This window comes from Onychostruthus taczanowskii, unplaced genomic scaffold, assembly GCF_017590055.1.
Source record: "Onychostruthus taczanowskii isolate IOZ18803 unplaced genomic scaffold, ASM1759005v1 scaffold58, whole genome shotgun sequence".
Taxonomy (NCBI): Eukaryota; Metazoa; Chordata; class Aves; order Passeriformes; family Passeridae; genus Onychostruthus; species Onychostruthus taczanowskii.
Genome location: NW_024503457.1, coordinates 1,392,254 through 1,412,869, shown reverse-complemented (window position 1 = coordinate 1,412,869; position 20,616 = coordinate 1,392,254). Strand labels below are relative to the sequence as shown.

Here is a 20,616-nt window from a genome sequence, read left to right as displayed (position 1 = left end):
AAAGCTATCAGTCCTTAAGACTCCTGTAATATAATATTATTCCAGTATTGGATGGTGTTTGGTTGCAGGTAGTGCAGCACCAGTGCTAGAAAACTACCCAATGACAATGGTTTACAACAGGTTTTCTGAAGTTTCTGTGATCAGTCATTAAAGGATCATTGCTTATTAGACAAGCCATAGGACAAGTAAAGGTTATTTTGCTGTTCAAATACATTTCTGGAAGGACAGAAATCCTCCCAAGAACTTAAAAGGACAGCAAACTAAAACAAAATATACTTTATGACAGTCTTTTAGTACAAGATATTTATCACTGTAGCAAGTTTTTCAAGTGTGACTTTTTAAAAAAATATGCCACAGATAAGTGTTAAAAGAGTGTGAAACTGTAAGGGATCAAGTCCAGACTTCCTATTAAATGCTTTTTCAGGGAACATTAAAATTTTTTGCTAAAAAATAACTATTTCCTAATAAATATATTTTAATTTAAAAGAGACTATCCAATTCATGTCTTATCTAAAGTTATTTCCTTTCTGCCAAACTACTTTTACCAAAAATAGGAACAATGCTTATATTAGTCTATAGTGAATTACTCAAAATGGAATTATAAATACAGTATGCATGTGAATTCATTCTAAGGCTAAAAGATATCTTTAAAATTATAATCATAAGAAAGGAAATTTTAAAAACACCCTGATGGTGTAGTTACTGAAAGAAGTAGAATATATGCAATAAATTCCTTTAATAAAGGAATTTAAATTAATTCCTTTAATAAAGGAATTTAAATTATTTGTTTCTTACAAACAGAATCACATGAAAGCTGTATTTATCTGCTTAATAACAGTGGCAAATTGTATATAATGATAATAAGATATTTCTAAACTTTATTTTTCACTAACACTACAAAGGGAAGATATTTGGCCTGTATTTAGCTAATGTTAGTGAAGAAGTGTACAATGCTTCTTCATGGTCTTTGTCTGTGTGTACCCATGTTGTTTGTATAGAGACTAGAGCAGCTGGTCCCTGACTCCTCACTGAAAACTCCTGAAATAGCACTATTGTCATCTGGGGTGTAAGGGAGATGCAGTCCAACAAAAGTGCTAACAAAAAGTTATCATTTCAAAAATAGCAATCTGAGCTCTTAGAATTCCTCAAAAGGAAAGACATTTTTTCCATTAGCCACTTTCAACTATAAACTTTATATGTACAGGCCTGTTTCTAAAAGAAAAATAGCTGCCTTTACAAGAAAAAGAGTATTTTAAGTCATCCTGAGTTAGTGTTGGAAACATATGCATGCTACACACATATAAGGAAAGGTAAGTCCTTTCCCAGCCCGTTCATGTGATTTCTTTCAAGTCCTCTTCAACTGAACTCAGGTTTAGCTTTACAATAGTAGAAATGTACAGCTGTAGTATAATTACTTTGTTGCAGTACAAAGCCCTAACTTGTAAGCCATCCTAAAATGTTAGAATAAGAAGCTCAAGACTGCATCATGGCTATTCCTTACTTCTGAGTAAGAGTTTCCCTGCCCATCTGAAGTCTGAACACAGGCAGAGTGAGTGCAGAGGGATCAGTGAGAGTAGTAGAACTGAAACAGAATTATAGAATAGCACAAGGTAAGATAGGATGAGAAAATTAAATCTACAGTTAATTCAAAAGACAACTGATACCTTACTTGCTAACAAAACTTTGGTTCCATATATCTTTGTGTGAAATTTTTCTCTGTAAATTTACACTACCTGAAGTTATTGAGGATCCCAATGCCTTAATCTGTTATGAAAATATGCAGATCTTTGACGCTCTATGAAAGACCAGGCACAGGGTATCTCAGTAGGAGAAATCTATTACCCATCAGAACTAACTGATTCAAATAAACACATTATTTTTACTCTATTACTACAACTTTTGCTACTTTTTTACTATTTTCTTGTTATAAAGTGTATTATTTATTTTCTGAAGTCTGAGCTAAGGTGTATCACAGAGGTTTTTAGAAGACACCTATGAGTAAGCGGTGATTTGTGAGCCCTGAGGCGAGTGGAGAGCCGTGAAGAACTCTCTTAAAATGGTCAAACTGTAACAAAGACTCACTGAACGTGTCTGGGGAGACACGTCTAAGGATGAAGGAGAACTGAAAAGGTAAGAAAACTGAAAACTGAAAAAGTATTAAAAGGGACAAGTCATGTTTAGGCATGACCTCTAAATCCCAAACCCAGGACACCCTTCCACAACTCAGCGACTGGAAAGACTTGAACACAGCTGCTAGATGAACTCTGGATATTTATTCACAGAAATACACACAGCAAAAATATAAGTAAACTTTGATATTAGACTGTAAAAAATAAAAAATGTTTATTTTGTCTTCCTTTCAAATGTCAATGCAAACCTAGTTTTTGCTGCAGACAAACTGTTGCTGGTGGTAGATTGAGCTGTTTTGGGTTTTACCAGTTTACAAGTAGCTTTACAAGTTGCATTCTCAAATGGTCTCTAATATATGAGATGCCAATCTGTATGACATAAATGAGGAAGTTTTTTGCATTAAAGAACAGTCTCCCAGACTTGAAAGCATTTGCTATTGCTACAGAAGACTACCACAAAGGAAAGAGAATCAGGTGAAAAATCATGTTTTACCTGTCCATACTTTGCAGCCAAATGTAGGGGTGTCCAGTACTGATTATCCGCTGCATTGAGGTCAGCCCCATGATCTAGTATCAGAGATGCAACATTCTTGTATCCATTAGCACAGGCCACATGCAGCTGCAATATAAAAGTTAAATTTTGCATACATTAATAGCTTAAAGAACTCATCAATGGTGTGCTACTTTATATCTTTACTAAATCACAGTTATAGCAAACACAAAATGTACATTTGATTACTACAGGCTAGAAAACCACTGTAGAATCTTTTTTATAAACAAGATACACCTGAAAAAAAATAATTCTAGCTTTTTGTGAGCTACTAAACAATCTAGTCTTATCACTTTTTATATAACTTCAAGCCAACATGCTTTCAAACACATTTAAAGATGTAATGAGCCAAGGTAGAATCATAGATTTCAACAGAGCTTGAGCTCTCTTTGAGCCTAGAACGTTCATTTGTAGAAGTTCAAGTATCCCAGATTTAAGCTGACACTACTCCAAAATTAATTCATTGGCATATAATCATACCAAGCACATGGACACAGCAGCACAAAATTAGTGACAAAAAATATTTCCTCAGTTTTGAACCATAAAGATTTTATTTTCTATACTTGCATTGCTTCCCTAGATACTTAATTATTTTAATTGGTAATTGTTTAAACAATTTTAGTTGATTTTCTGTATCGCTAAACTTATTTAAGAGTCAAAGTGGAACAGAAGGAGGGTGGAAAATGCAGTAACAGAGTGAGAGAAACTCAGGTCAGCAGTCACCTCAGGAGGTCAAGTAGTGCGACTTGCTGCTAAAAAGGGAGAACTTCAAAGGTAGCTGTGTTTGCTCAGGGCTTGTCACTCTGAGTAGAAAATACTGTAAGAATGATAAAGTGTGAAAACTTTGTAATGGCAAGAAAAGGAAAAAAGAAATTCAAAAATATCTTTATTAATGGCCAATTTGAAGAGCTAGACACTATCTTTTGAAATGTATTATTATTTAAGGCTCTGTATGTGTTTGGAATTTACATCAGCAATCAATTCCACTATATGTTAGTTATAGGATGAGATTTTTTAATATAAAAAAATGCAGCAGCCATGTGGTGTTTTATTTAAAACAAATAGCAAGTCTGCAAAATAAATAAAAAAACAATATAATACCAAACGCGTCTTGTGAACAGAGAAAAAGGGAAAGACATAATAGGGCAATAAAATTATTTTCTCTCATAATAATCAAGCAGAAGAAGAAAATGCAATCAGGAATCCTATATCAGGGAAAATATGTAATTTGCAGGTTTTGGTAGAAATGTTATATGTGGTGAAGAACTGTTGAGGCACATATTTCATATGATGAGATTGACCCAGGTTACAGTTTAGTGCTCTTTACTTTCTCATAGTCCTCTACTGTGATTTCAAATATTCCCTTCACTTCTGGGAACAAGGGGGACAAGGCCTGAATTTGGAATTTGGTAAAATATAACTGATCATCCCAGTCAGAAGAACTTAATACTCACACTCCTATAGGAATAGGGCATAGGAATATTGCAGAAATTGAGAATTCAGATTATAGTTGTTCCCTGTATCCTGCACAGCCCAACTGCATGACTTTTTCACCTCCAAGCGTTGTTAGCAGAATATATTATTTTTCTGGTGATTTAAATGGATGGATAATGGCAATAAAAAGGTATTGCAATAAACCTGTTACTACAACTGTGCAGTTCCAAAGTCACTGTAAGAACAGGAGACACTAACATGAGAGTTCAGATATAATTTCCCTTACCTACTGTTTCTGGTTCAACTGCATACACAGAACATGCATAAAGTTTTCACTATGAACACGATGGATGCAGAGGGAAGGAATACAGTCAACTCATCCAAAATCTTCCCCTGGAAAGGGTGCAAAACTCCCCTGGGAGCCAAACTTTGATTCTGAATGCTATGATCTCCAATGTACAAAACCCTCAAATTTTTCCTGTAATTTGGCACAGCTTCATGGTGGAGGGAGGGTGTGTTTTAACAGAAGAAACTATGGTTCTATCCAGACATCAACTTGACAAGTGCTATTTTCAAGCAGTGTAAAAGCTCCTAGGAAATATTTTATGGTTGAAATATTTCAAAGAAAAACTATTACAGGAAAATACAGCAGAAAAAATTTCAGTGTCTGTTGGTACTGCATGTGCACAAATGTTGCTGTTATGAGTCAATAAGAATGTATGTATTTATATTTTAAAGCAACTTTTTGCTTGATTCATCTTAACCTACATATGGACTTTATATTATATATATATATTCTGTCAAGAGAAAACAAAACTGGTTTGAGACTTAAAACAAAGATATTTGTCTTTTTTGTACACATAGGTCTAGAGGAACAAAACCCTATTTCCAGAACCCTCTGATATCCACACAACATTCACAGACTGGCTGACTCAACATCCATGAATAAAGAGAGAATTGTTTAAGAAATTCTGGATGTTCCACCAGTTTGTCAAATCTCAAAGAAAAGAAATCTCAAAAAAACCCCCGAAGTTACTTACTTTGTATCTATTTCTTTAAAAAATCAGATTCCAGCATAAAAGCTTATCATGCAAAAAGTATCTCTTCTGTCAACATTCTACTAAGCAAACAGCAAAATCCCCAAAGTAGCTACAATGTTCTTCTCCCAGTATTTGCAGTTCTGTTAAACATCTTTCAGAAACATATTTCAACTATTCCAGCTAACTACAGGAAAGGTTTTATATATTTGGATTTATTTAAGCTCATAACCCAGTTTAATTCAGACAGTTCTGATTAAAATAGCAATAGAAGTTAAGTACAATAGCTATGTGATTTAGCAGCTTAGATAAAAATATAGGAAACTGGAAGGTAAATTAATGCTTTTATGAAATAAACTAAAACTTCTGCTGTTTCTTCCCACCCCTTCCCTGCTGTCCTCCTGTTTTTAAATACAGTTAACTGCCTTGGGGTTGTCACCCCAAAAGTCAGTGTTCTGTTTCTATAGAGAGCCAGTGGCTGGATTCAATCCAGGTAAGAGGCTGATCACTTTTTCAGTTATAGCTTAAACACTCCACAGGTATTAAAATATGGAATAATTTAGTCTATTAATTCAGTATCAGGCAATGTAATTCAATGCAAATGCAGAAATGATAGCAATAATTATTAGTGCTCTAATTGTACTTGTACAATATTTGCAGAAAAAAACCCAAGGTACTTTTCAAAAAGTATTCAATATATTAATGCTGCTGATTTAGCATTTATTGATTGAATGATTGATTGACTGACAATGGTGTTGAAGATTTTATATGCAGAGGGAACATTCTACAGACATGCTATGGAAATACACGTGAAATTAGAATTTGACAGCTGAAGAAATACAATTCTAACAAAACAAATGGATAGATCTATTTGCAGAAAAAAAAAAAAAGCACGTGAAATTAGAATTTGACAGCTGAAGAAATACAATTCTAACAAAACAAATGGATAGATCTATATGCAGAAAAAAAAATATAATAAAAGCCAGTGACTATAAATAACATGCAAATTTAGGAGTAGGAGTACTTTTCCATGTATATAGTGAATGCTTCAATACACTGAATCAAGACTGGATTGCCACAAGAGACAGTGTTTTAGTAGAGCTCAGGCAGAACATGGGAGCCAAAACCAGGGATCACTGAGTGAAGTTTCAGCCCCTCTGTCACACAGAATGCCAGAGACCACATGTATCTCCTGCAGTTTTAAACTATGGTGTTAATATTTTTAGTATTAAATTTTACTTTGCATATTTGTTGTCCAGGAGAATTGTCATTGAGTTGTGTCACTACCCTGTTTTAAAATCCATACTATGCATGGACTTGACACACATCTATTTTCAAAACACCAGGCAGAACCAAAACCCTCCTAAGAGAATTGCCTTGCAAACATGCTGAATTTGTTGCAACACATGCATATTCCCAGGGTGATGATTACATGCTGCCACTCACCAGGGTAACTCCTTCATCATTCTTTTGATTCACACTCCCTCCACTCGAGATGAGCTGTCGGACATCTGTAAGCATTGTCATAGCCCTCTGGATCTTCATTTGGCGTAAGGAATTCAGCTCCACACCTGGAAAAAGAAAAGGACAAAACCTTCTGCTATTTTATTCATCAGTAAAGAGCAGATATACTATTGTGGGTTCTGGGTTTTTAAAAGCTTAATTAACATTTTGTATATATTTTTGAGTGTTTACTTACCTGCAGTTACCAGAAAGTCTACTCCTATATTTATCAGTCGATGTATGGATGATTTAAGTCAGTGAGCAACATCCAATAAACCACCCTGATCTCCTACTGACCACAAGAGCAGTTGCAGATAAAGGAGCTGCAATGTCATGAAACCACTGGGAGCATGAAATAGCTGTGATTGGGAAAATAATTAAAAAATCTAAGGATGCTACTCAAGTGTTTGGGACTTACTTAATTTTTGTTGCTGTTGTTTCATTCTTTCAGCCCTCCAAATACATCACATCACCCAGAGCAGTCTCTCAAATTTGGTGGCTGAACTGCTTGAGAGACTGAGTCAAGAAAATAACATTAAAACTCAACAGTTTTTTATGTGCCTGAGTTATTTTTAACTGAGATTAGCTCTCCAGCTGGGCCTAGATCATTTCAAGGCCCCATAAACCAAGAGGAAATGTGTTGTGCAGTAGGAACAAATAGGAGAGGATGAGAGGAATGAAGGGTATGGGATTGCTTGTGTCAGCATTGCTCCTGAAAGAACAATTGTCAAAGAACAGTATTAAAAAGAAGTTAAGTAAGGCAATTTATAACCAAAAGAAAGCATGGTCTCCAGTCTGAAAAGGTTTAAAATAAGAACCAGGATACAGCAATAGTGTGAAGTGATTAAATCAGCAACTGGCTGTGGTTTGATTGGAACAAATAACCTAAATTTGGGCCTTCATTCTTCTGCTTCTAGTTCCATGTGGTTATTTAAATACATATATAGAAAATGAAATTTGAATATAAAAATTCTATTCTGGTCATGACATAGCAAAAAATCATATGAAGAAATGATTTTTTATTTCTTTTCCATATTTGTCACTGAGTTGAAAAATGACAAACTATAAATTAATTTAATGAGCATGTATTTAACAATGTTTTACCTTCAACAGTTCTTAAAGTTCCTTACATTACTAAAAAAACTGAAGCATGTTTCAGGGTAAAATAATATTTTGAGTTTCTTAGTTTTAATCTGCCTGTAGAAATGGGTGCACATTTATACCCTTGTGTAAATGGGTGCACAATATGTAGTTCATCAAAGAATTCAGTTTTTTTTCCAGCATGCCACTGTATATACAGCTTTATGTTCTGTTGCCTGCAACACTTGTAAGAGTTTCAGCTCTAAAGTGAAATGTTCAGCTTGAGCACTGTCTTCCTATTCTCTTTTTTTTAGACCTGCCACCTAAATGATAGTTAAGAACACCAAACGTAAAACACAAATACAGACAGAGACGAATAAAATTTCATTTTCTGTACCTGGATCAAAACAGTAATCTTTTATGTGAATGCAATTTAGACAAACACATACATTTATACACATATATGTGTGTGTGTATATATATATGGTACTGATGGATTAAAGTAGATGATGTCCCCAAAGGAGAATGTGTTTAACATCCTACTGCCTGAAAGTTGCTAGACCAGAACACAATGCCAGTTTCACAGTATGTTCTCAGTGCCTCCTAACAATCAATGTTTTTTGTCAGAACTAAAGATTTTATGCCTTCATCACATTTCAGAGTAAGGATTTGAAACTACCTGATGACATTTACAGACTACCAATGCTGCATGATGTCAATTAAACCTTTTTTTTCCCTTTCTGTTTCTACCCATTTCCTGCTTTTTGCAACAGTAAATTAATGGTTTAACACTTTTGTCTCAGTGACAGAACTCTCCCAAATACCTAAGGGCAATATACACCCAAAATTAATTATCATTTTCAGTGTTGACTTGACATTTTAAACACTCAACATTGAAGACTGAGTAGACAAAATTAAACTTCACTGGTCCAGATGAAGTTTTTTCTAATGGTTTCAGGTAGGGAAGATTAAAGTTTAAAAATAGATGAAGCATTTTATACCTGATAAAGGCAGACATGCTTAAGTACTGCTGACAGAACTTATATCAGTTTTTTTCTTTCTCTTGATATGTCCAGTAAACAATTAGAAAAAGTTTTGGGTTCCAAGTAGAGAGGAAAAGGGTGGAAATTAATTTACTACCTCTTTGTCTGAGAATACCTCAAACACTACAAAAATGAAAACTAAGTTCACAATCCACAAATTAGAAATACAGTTTGATTTTCCCAGGAAGAAAAACTGAAAACTGAAAAAAAAACCCCAAAAACACTGAGAGAAAAACACAGCTATTATGAGTTTGTTTCCTTCATCATGTTTTAACATAAATTACAGTAATGCCTACAAGTTGAGAGCAGAGGCCAGGTGAGTTCACTAGCAATTTACTACCGACTTACACCCAACACAGTCAGAGAATTAACATATCAGTACACTGCTATATTAACAGTGAAATACGTTGAGAGCAGAGGCCAGGTGAGTTCACTAGCAATTTACTACCGACTTACACCCAACACAGTCAGAGAATTAACATATCAGTGTGAAATATTTATCCTTACTCCCTGTAAATTGCCTTTTATAGAACCCTGATGTGACTTATCTGGGGCCACAAAACACCTAGCCATTGAAAAATTAACTCTTCTCATGGTCAAGGGAAAATCAAGAAAAGCATTCAGTTGCATTAATTGCTTAATAATTATTTTCTGTCATAAATGTAATGCAGCCATGAGCTCAGAGAAAACACATAAACCATGCCACAGAGCAGCAAAAGTCCCAGTCTGTGTGAATGCGAAACCTATTCAAGACAGCTTTACTGGCTTCAACCTAATAGAAGAATGAATGAATGAAACATATTTTAATAAATAAACAAAAGTAAACCAGCCCAGCAAGAGAGGTACCAAAGTGACATGCTTCCACAGACTTCACTTTTAATATATTCAGAGTAAGTTCGAAAATGCTACAGAAACAATAGAGTTTCCATTTCTCTACCTTTACAAAAAATATAATGAAAACATGCAAAAACAATCTGTTTCAGTCTTAGAAGAATAGTTGAATTCCAAAACCCAGGAGGTATTACGCTTCAAGCAAAGACTTCTCTGGTGGGGAGCTGAGAAACAGATTTATCAAGCATGCACATGTATCATTCTGGGAGGCTCAAACAAGGACCTTGTCAATAATTGCTTTCCCTTAATCAAGTTCATAATTCTGGGGAGTTTGCTCTCCCTCCCCAGGGTGTGATACTTTCCAGGAATTTAGATGGAACAAAAAATGCTACTCATACAGTAAGTAACTCTCACTGCCTGAATTAAAGAGTGACCTTCACATTGCTTATCAAAGGGGAAATGTGGTTTAGATATTCAGCTGAAATGGGACGACAGCCAGCATGAATAAAAAGAGGAAGAAAAACACATTGGCATCTACTATGGGAAAGGATTCGTATTTCAAAAACTGGAAAGTCAAAAAAAACCAAAAAGGCATATGATGGAAAAAAACACTCCAAATATCCTGTAAAATCAGAAGAGCTACATGGTCACAAATTCTGCAGGAGATAAGATGGAGAAGGAATAGTTAAAACAGCAGTGACCCTGCAGGGCACACATTTGGTGATGAGTATCAGCACTGATGTCAGGCAGAGCACAACCCAAAAGCTACAAAATAAATTATCTCTTAGTGTTTAAGAAAATCACCCGACAAGGCTGTTTCATGTGCTTTGGCTGTCTCACCTCCATGGCATATGGTTATAGAAACGACAACCAGAAGGAATAGAAACACCTCAGATAAATAATGCAAAAGTAACTTCCCAAAAATTTCAGTGATAAAGAAATACAAGGCAAACAGAACTGTGTACAAAGTGTGCAAGGACAACACCCATTTCTGGGACCAGTACAAAGGAAAGCACTGAGGCACTCTGGCAAACACCCATTGCACACACCCCCAGCAGCCACTCTTGCTGTAGCATGCAGGTCTCATTCTCCAATAGGCTTTACTTTCTTAAGTAGAGGTCAACAGTATTTTGTCTTGCAAACACAAATGTACATTAAAAACTTGCAATGGCTTTGAGAAGCCAATCTCTCTTCTCACACTTGAGTTTTCTCTCACTCTTATCTATGTATCTGCCCTTCCTGCACAGACCTGTAGATACTTCAAGGCTCTTCATCCCATGTATGATGACCCTCTCTTACTCTTCTGTAATTCAGGGGATACCACAGTTTAGAATTTGTATTTTTCTTCTGCGCAGAGCAGAATAGGATGTAAAAAAAATAAATCATGGTACAACTAATTTTAATTCATTGAAATATCTGGATGTATCTATTATTTTATTTGCTTAAAGTTTTAGAAAGATTTTTCTGGCTGCTTACTAGATATCTTTGTAAAAAACATCATTTTTGAGAGAGTACATTGTTCAATAGCCCTTGTGCATATCACTTGGCATTATGTGAATCTGATTTCCAAAGGTCAGCATATAAACAAACACATGCCAGCAACGTTTGCTATGCGAGAAGAGAAGCCAATATTTTCAGATTCTGCAAAAGAACCTATACTTGTAAAACTACTGAAGCCTATAGCTCTAACTCACTGCAGCAGTACTGACTGATTGTTGCTGGAGGGTTTTGCCTGACTGCCTTTAAAGATATCATTACATATGTTTAGTGAAGCACCTTTAGTTCCATAGACTGGCTTGTGTTGGAAGGAGCCTTAAAGATCATCTAGTTCAATACCCTGCTATAGGCACGGTGATTAAACTAGAAAATAAACCTTTCACTAGACCACATTGCTGAGAGTCTCATCCAACCTGGCCTTGAGCACTCCTAAGGATAGGGCATCCACAGCTTCTCTGGGTAACCTATTCCTGTGCCTCACCATCCTCACAGTAAGGAATTTCTTCTAATATCTAAATTGAACTTACTCTCTTTCCATTTAAAACTAACTGTCCCTGTCCCATCACTACATGCCCATGTAAACAGTCTCTGTCCATCATTCCTACAGGCTCCCCTCAGGTACTGGAAGGCTGCAACAAGGTCACAGCAAATCCTCTTTTCAAGGCTGAACAAGCACAATTCTCTCAGCGTTTCCTCATAGGAGAGATTCTCTATCCCTCCAATTATCTTGGTGGCATCCTCTGTACTCATCGCAAGAGCTCTGTGTCCTTCCCGTGCTGGGGAGCCAAGTGCTGGATGCAGCTCTGCAGGATGCACTCCGCAGAGTGGAGCAGAGGGGCAGAACCAGCTCCATTGACCTGCTGCCCACACTGCTTTGGATGCAGTCCAAGGCACAGTTGGCTTTCTGGGCTGATTAGGTTTATCTGCTTCTAGTATGAATATGCTATCAGAAGTGAAATTCCCACCTCCTCCTCATGCAGATATCAGAGTGACAATTCTCCCACTCTAGTGAACATGCTTTTATTCCTCTCTCTTCTACAATAAGGACATTGATGATCCTTTCAGCTAAAATTAGTTAAGTGAACCGTCTCTTAACTTTTATGGAAACAAAAATATTTTTTGCAATTTATTTTAAAAGGCCGACACATTTTCAAGGCTTAATATTAATGCATTCATTTGTGGATATGTAATGCATGTTTATTATTTTATTTGTTATATTAATACTAGAACACAGAAGCAAAATAAGTATATCACTGTCTGTGGCTATTTGTGGTAAATATCATGTCTGAAATGAGATCATCACAGATGGCATTTCTACACTACAGATTTTACTGTAAGGTTTTAATAGGCTATAGTTAACTTTTTGTGAGAGAGCAGTAAAAACCGGCTACTCAACAAATGCAAAGGAGGCATGAGCTGAGGGTGAACACAGGCCAGGCAGGTCACCATCCTTGCTGACCAGGGAACAGTCCCACAATACCCAAAAAAGAAAATTGAGCAGGTCTGGTGATGGGAATCAGGGCTACCAGAAGTTCTGTGATTGCCAGAACAGCCTCCAATGACAAATCCAAGTAAATTAGATGAAGCTAGAAGTCAAGTCAGTGGTCCAGGTCTGGGGTCAGCAAGGATCATGGCTGAGCACAGGACTGCCTCAAGCAAAGACCTGAGACTAAATGTGGCTCCAGAGACAGGATGGGTGAAAAGTCATGACAATGCTGTTCCCAGCTTTGCCTCCCAGCTTACCTCCTTCCCATCCGACAGCTCCAGGTCACAAGGCCACCACAGCTGGCCTTGAGCTCAGGCAGCCAAGTCCCTGGGAGCAGGGGTGGAGGAGAGGTCACTGGGCCTGTGGGTGCACTGCAGGCACTGACATTTTTTTCCATCTTGATTAAGGTTATAGTTTTAAGATTTCTATAAAGAAGTGATCATATGCTTCTGATGGTAATGAAATAGATTATTTCTTGATAAATTGTTTAAAAGGATACTGAAAGGGCATTCCCAGTTCCTGATCTTCACAATCTTTTTTCAAATCTTAGCAAAGCCTATTAGTCAAGTCTGTTTTCCTTCTAACATCTGTTAGAAAACTAGATCATAAACTACTGGCTATAATTTTAAATGTTAATTTCAGTGTCAAAAGTCTGCACAGTGAATTTAAAGGTTTTCCCTTTGATAGAAAGTTATGGGTGACATGCTGCAAGTACAAAAATATTAAGAAAAATCTAAGACTTCAAAGGCCCCCAGGAACTAGAAATAATTAAAAATTAAGGTAGCTTATTCACACTTATTTTAGAAAACACAAAGACCAAAGGAAAATAAACATTCTCAACTATGAATTTTTCCAATGTGTCACATTTTCCATGTGCTTCATTTGAAAGGACCGACTGAAATATTTCATTTATTCCTCTGTTCTCACTAGCAACACCAGCACCTAATCCCTACCATCAATTAATCAGGCTCTCTTCAGAAAATATATTTTTTGTGTGTGATAATCGTATGGGTAGGTGGTTCCCAATCAACAAGAATCAAAGGGAAAAAACTTTGAGCCACCCTGAGGCTGTTTTGTTTTGATTGCCTATTTTTCTGTCAATCTATTGCATCAATATTGCTGAAAGAAAATTTGTGAGCATAAATCAAGATCATGGTGCATATGGTTCTAAAACAGGAAATACATTAGGGAATTTAGTTTTAGCTGAAGCTTGCTGATCTTTAGTGCTAACAATCTGTATGTGTTGGCATTTTAGTCAGTTCTTACTGGAGTATATTAGCAATAATTCCTTAATGTCTGTGAAATAGTTTGAAATATTAAAGTCTAGACCAGTATTTTTCTGAAATAATATTGATTTATATCCCTTTATTTTATTGACTGCACTGAAGAAACTCTAAGGGTTTTTCTCCTCTCATTGCATTACTAGATCTGTTCAAGGGTTTCTGTACCACAACCTCAACACTAAAACATTTTGGTGTACACATTCATCCTTTTTAACTAACAACAAATAATCCCAATGAAAAATACACACAACTAGGATCTTCATTTTGACCTTATTCTCACAAAAAGTGCCAGAGTATTGAGAAACACACATGGACATGTACTGTCCGGGTGTTGTGGGCTGTAGGGGTGGGTTATGTGGGAGAGGCAGGGGCTGTCCCATCAGCTCTAGCAGACCCTCAGCAGCACACAGCTGAGCCTGGCAGCCACGCGTGACCCGTGGCAAAGCATACAGACACTCCTAAAGGAGCTTCATACCTGAAAAAAACCCCAGAATAGAGCAGAGAAAAAGTGTGAAGAAAAGGGGCAGAGAGGGAGACTGCCATGTGCCAACTCCCCCACCTCCGTGTGCTGCTTGTGATGGCAGAAGAGTTTGGAGTGAAGAAGTGAAGCCTGAAAAGAGGGGAGGAAAAGTGTGGTTCTAATGTTTGTCTTTCTGTTTTTCATTACCTGAGCCTATTCCAGTTGACAAATTCCACCAAGCTGAATCTGTTTAGCCTGTGACAGTAACTGGTAAGCAATCTTACTGTCCTTGTCAGGAACGGAATGGGTGAGCATCTTTGTGGGAGCTTTTACTGCAACCACACCAGATTTTATGGATAACTTCAAATTAACTTACAGTTTCATTTTGGTATATCTTCCTATCACATTCTAGATTACTGTAAAGTGTCAGGTTGCAGTAAATTTTTCCTTAATCCTTGCCCACTACTTTTCTAAATTAGATTTTTCTGCACATGTCATATGCCCCATATGTTGTTAACTGTTGGCTTCAGGGAAATTCTCCTTATTGTAGTAAATGACAAATTGGCTATTTCTGGCTAATGTTAAAAGCTGTCTTCTGTGTAGGAATCTGTACTAACATTTAGCTTTTTTTTTTTTTTTTTTTTTTTTATTCTACCTACTGCTGCAAGGCAGAAAAATAAATTTATTTCTTCTATTTTGCAGCTGAAGAGTAAGGCATAAGGCTTAATTCCTTTGCTAGTAAGAATTTAACAAACAATGGTCTATATTTGCAAAATCTGCAAAATATTTTAGCTGATTTAAACCATACAAAGCCACCTAAATGGATATGGCTTGCACATTATTTTTGCTCTATATGCAGTTTTCTGAGGTACCTGAATATGATCCTTTTAGTATTCAGGGAACAAAACAGACCCATTATTCCCCCGGATTGGAATAGCATAATAGATTTTGCTTAAGTGCATGAAATCTCTGTTACCATCAAAGGTCAATAACCTTTAACCAGCTATTTTAAATTCATTTGCCCTCACAGAAAGTGAATAATACTGTGTAAAATACTTTGTAGAAAAGCAATACCCATTTTTTCTCCAGTACCTGTGTCACAGTAGAAAAAGGAGTACCATCCGTACCTCTGGGTAGATATGTTATTTAAATATAGTCAATCTTCAAAAAATAAAATTACAACAGATGGTTTTCTTTTGCTTTAGTAATTATCTGTTACTGCATGAAACTCTCACTACACAACAGACAAGAAAGCCATTACATTTGCTTCGAGATCCATGTGATATGTAGACAGTTCTTTAAAACAAAAATGTAAATGTCCAAATATTCTTTTCTCAGATTCAACAACAAGGCTGATGATCTTGGAGTGCACAGTTATCCTACCGAAAACTGAAGCCTGAGATCTTGGAGGAAAAAAGAGAATATTATTTTGGAAATTTATTACAGTGAATGTGTCACCTCCTATGACTTGGCAAATACATAACCAATAATTGTCAGTCATTTTTAGTTCATAGTTGAGTCTTGCACTCCACTATACAAGTAAATACCAAGTAATGAAATTAACAAAAATGTTGCATTCTTCAAAGTATTAAATACTTATTACAGACTAATGGTAAAGAAGGAAACAAGGATCATATACCATAGTCAGAGCTCCACTGACACAGTTCTACAATAGACCATTCTGCCTCCAGAAACAGGGCATACACTGGCAGTCATTTAAAGTTTGATTGTTTTAAAATGCCATTAATTACTCAAAAGATTTGCCTTAAAATAGGAAGCTGTTATTAGCCAAAACAAAGGTTATGGAAGGTGCTGGGTGGACTTTCTTGATGATGTCAATTATCATTCAGGTTTAGAATAAAGCAGGAGAAATAGTGAAAAATCTATCACTTTTTTACATTATATCCTGGGTGATTTATGATGCTGGTATCCCCACTCGTCTGTTCTGTTAATGCTGCATATTAAGTTCTGCACCCTAAGAGTGGTTCCAAGAGAGAAGCAGGGGAGAAGAAGCACGGAATTGTTATCAGCAACGGCACTTGTGATAACTTGTGCTGATAACATCCTACTTCTGGACTGTGTTGTGTGCAGTGGGCAGTGGGAGGAAGCTCTCCTTTGCTTTTTAGTTAGGTTTTTAACTAGCTGAGGTAGACAAGTTCTCTGGACTGTTTTGTTTTTAATTGTTTTTTTTTTTGTTTTTGTTTTTGTTTTTGTGTTTTTTAAAAATTTTTTGGGGTTTTTTTTGTTGTTGTTGTTGGTTTTTTTGTTTTCTTTTTTTTTTTTGGTTTGGTTTTTTTTTTTTTTTTTTTTTTTTTTGTTTGGTTTTTTTTTTTTTTTTTTTTTTTTTTTTTTTTTTTTTTTTTTTTTTTTTTTTTTTTTTTTTTTTTTTTTTGTTTTCTTTTTTTTCTTTTTTTTCTGGAACTGATTGGGCCTGCTCTGGACTGAAAACCCAGAAGAACACCAGGAGCTCACATCTGTGGCCCACTGGGGCTTGGGACATGGAATTTTCCAGTGCTGGAGGGACTGATAGGAGACTGAGTGAGCCAAGCTACACCCCATGACAAGGACTTTCTGAATTTGCCATCTCTTCAGAACAGCAAGAGGTTTTATTGTTCAATATTTCTCATTTTATATGCTTCTGAATACTTTGCTTGTTAAATAAACAGGGTTTTTTCCATTTTTCTTCAGGGATTTTTTTTCCAAACCAGTTGGGGGAAGGGCTGGATGAATCTGCTTTTTAGAGGGACCCTTTTAGAAGTTTTTTTCCCAAATTTACCCTAAACCAGGACACATTATTATTTTCATTTCACCTCTGAAGGGAGACACTTTCTGTAAGTAAACAGTGAATGGATATGAAGCTGAATGTGTAAGAGGCAACAAAGAATATTTCAAATGAAAACAAAATGAAAAGAAATTACATAAAAATGAGTTAGCATTGGAATGGAAGCCTGGGGAGAAGTAGAATCTCCAGTCCCACCTAGCATACTCTCAGTTTGCCTTGTCTTGGCAGATGTTGAAATCCTTTAATAAGTCATGACTTTTGTTTCACAGCAAAACAGGAACACCAGTAACATGGAAAACTGATGACATCTTGGCACATAACAAATTTAGCAGCTTTTACTGGTGTTTTCCTTGTATCTGGTCAAATTAATAACCTTCTCCTCTCTACAGTCAGCATTTCCTAGAAATGAACTGTTGTTGATAGGAGAATAGACTACTGAATAGGCACCTACTCACAGACCTGTAAATTTAAACATCCTAAAAGTCATCCTACACAGCAGACTTCTCTGTCCCAGCTGGTCATTCTGGGCTCCCTCCATAGCACAAGGAAAGTTTTTTTTTTTTTGTTTTTTTTTTTTTTTTTTTTTTTGTTTTTTTTTTTTTTTTGTTTTCTTTTTTTTCTTTTTTTTCTGGAACTGATTGGGCCTGCTCTGGACTGAAAACCCAGAAGAACACCAGGAGCTCACATCTGTGGCCCACTGGGGCTTGGGACATGGAATTTTCCAGTGCTGGAGGGACTGATAGGAGACTGAGTGAGCCAAGCTACACCCCATGACAAGGACTTTCTGAATTTGCCATCTCTTCAGAACAGCAAGAGGTTTTATTGTTCAATATTTCTCATTTTATATGCTTCTGAATACTTTGCTTGTTAAATAAACAGGGTTTTTTCCATTTTTCTTCAGGGATTTTTTTTCCAAACCAGTTGGGGGAAGGGCTGGATGAATCTGCTTTTTAGAGGGACCCTTTTAGAAGTTTTTTTCCCAAATTTACCCTAAACCAGGACACATTATTATTTTCATTTCACCTCTGAAGGGAGACACTTTCTGTAAGTAAACAGTGAATGGATATGAAGCTGAATGTGTAAGAGGCAACAAAGAATATTTCAAATGAAAACAAAATGAAAAGAAATTACATAAAAATGGGTTAGCATTGGAATGGAAGCCTGGGGAGAAGTAGAATCTCCAGTCCCACCTAGCATACTCTCAGTTTGCCTTGTCTTGGCAGATGTTGAAATCCTTTAATAAGTCATGACTTTTGTTTCACAGCAAAACAGGAACACCAGTAACATGGAAAACTGATGACATCTTGGCACATAACAAATTTAGCAGCTTTTACTGGTGTTTTCCTTGTATCTGGTCAAATTAATAACCTTCTCCTCTCTACAGTCAGCATTTCCTAGAAATGAACTGTTGTTGATAGGAGAATAGACTACTGAATAGGCACCTACTCACAGACCTGTAAATTTAAACATTCTAAAAGTCATCCTACACAGCAGACTTCTCTGTCCCAGCTGGTCATTCTGGGCTCCCTCCATAGCACAAGGAAAGAAGCAGGCAGTTCAGATCTCAATTCACGTGCCTCATTACAGATGCCTACCTTCAAAGATCTCTTTTGCTCTAAGAAGGGTTTGGTATAGAGTGGCTACCACATATTAGATTTAGATAAATCAATCAAAATGGAGTCCTTGAGCTCATGAGCCCACTAGGCTTCTGAATGCCTCTTGGACATAACTTAATATGATACAGTTTCACACACTTTCCTAAGCATAAAGCAGTATGCTGTATTTTCCCTTCTATTCTCCATTAGAGATATCTTAAATGAAACTTACAATACGCCAGAATTATCACCCAGCAGAAACAATGCTCTTAATATACAGAGGATGTGCACCTCAAATTGTGTTCTCTTAGGTAACTGAAGTCTGCTAATTTCTTTCTTCAGTCAATAATTAATTTCAGTATACAATGTAACATTATTTATATAACGTAATATAACAGCTAAGAAAGTTAATTTCTGTACAGGAAAAGAAAATATTTTGATGAAATAGTAATAATTTCATTAGACTTCAGTAATAAAATTTCCACAAAACATTCTCATATGTTATATTCCTTAACAGTAAAATATATATTGAAGTTTTCTGGCAGTTGCTAGATGATTACAATATTTTGTACTCATGGTACTCATATGTCCTAACAGATCATTAACAAGCAGCACTCAAAGAACTAACTCCAGTAACTGTTTTAAAATATATAAATCATTAAAGGCATCCAAGGCCATTGTTATCACTTATGGCTCCAGGCCTTCTACAGAGTAAATTAAGTTACTTCAAACAATGAAGAGCAGTTCAGCCAGTAAGATCTGTAGTGAAATTAAACAGATACAGTGAACTACCACAGTAGTAAAATCTGTAAGAAGTTGTATACATACTAGACTTCTAAGAAGTCTAATGTTTCCAATTAACAATGTTTTCTGTGGCTTCAAAGCTACTTGTTCCAATCTTACTTTTTTTTCATCAAAGTAAATTGATAGCTTCTGATTTTCTAATTAGCTAAGCTATAAGCACCTAATTTTACTTTTCTCCATGATCTCTGCAATTACAGGCAATGATTAGAGTACAGTCTACTCTACACACAAATTTCTTCTTAATATTGTAAACCAGGATGCACAACTGAATGGAGAATTGAAACATGAAAATGAAAGGAAAATATTTTAGGAATGCAGGGAAGTTCAGAGAATAGGGAAATATTCCTTACACATTGTATTTAAAGGCTGAGACTACGGTTGGGTGTTTCTCAAAACCACAGGCCAAAGATGGCATTTACTACAGGATCAGGTAATCTTGTATAAAGAGGCTTGGTCCTGACCTTGCTCTGTGTTGAGGTACTCATATGCAGGTGTGCATGGGGTTTGCTGCCACAAGGAGAACTTCACCAAAACAATGCACAGAGAAACACTGAGGCTGGGAAATTCAAAGTAATTCATACTTATACAGCTTAATATCCTTCAAGAATCTCCTCCTCAGTTACTATTTATCTTGGTAGGCTATACAAATATTTCATAGGTACTAACTAAATTTCAAAAGTCAAGTGCAAAATAAGGATACTTTGAGCTGCCTATTGTTACAAGAATAATACTAGCAGACCAAGCAAAGCTGATGAGCATTTTGACACTGATTCCCCAAAGGCCAGTTTTTCATGCACTACTGCAATTAAGAGGTAGGATTGATCTATCCTGACCCCAAGACTTATCTAATCTAACCCTAAGACTTGTCAACCTCTGTTGACCTATTAGTCAGCAGAATGAAACAGTCCTGTAAGTCAATTCTCCTCACCTAGCCAAGTAAGAACTAGATGAAGCAATGCATGCATTTCCTCTTTCTCTCTATTGACCTAAAGGTCTGGAGGATTAATTTAAGCTTATCTACCTAAAGTCAGTAGAGGTAGACATCACCGTCAACATATTTAAGTTTTTTTAATTTGGGAACTTCCAACATTCATAGAATCAG

The 20,616-nt window shown here is 36.1% G+C and overlaps 1 protein-coding gene across 1 annotated transcript in view; it reads right to left on the bottom strand.

Annotated features, from left to right (window-relative positions):
- The window catches only part of MYO16 (myosin XVI), a 278,913-nt gene that overhangs the window by 185,575 nt on the left and 72,722 nt on the right, over positions 1-20,616 (bottom strand). Inside the window, exons 6-7 of the mRNA XM_041418140.1 lie at positions 6,597-6,721; positions 2,623-2,748 (exon numbers count right to left, since the gene is read on the bottom strand). Coding sequence (XP_041274074.1) covers positions 2,623-2,748; positions 6,597-6,721 — 251 coding nt within the window. The remainder of the gene's footprint in view (positions 1-2,622; positions 2,749-6,596; positions 6,722-20,616) is intronic.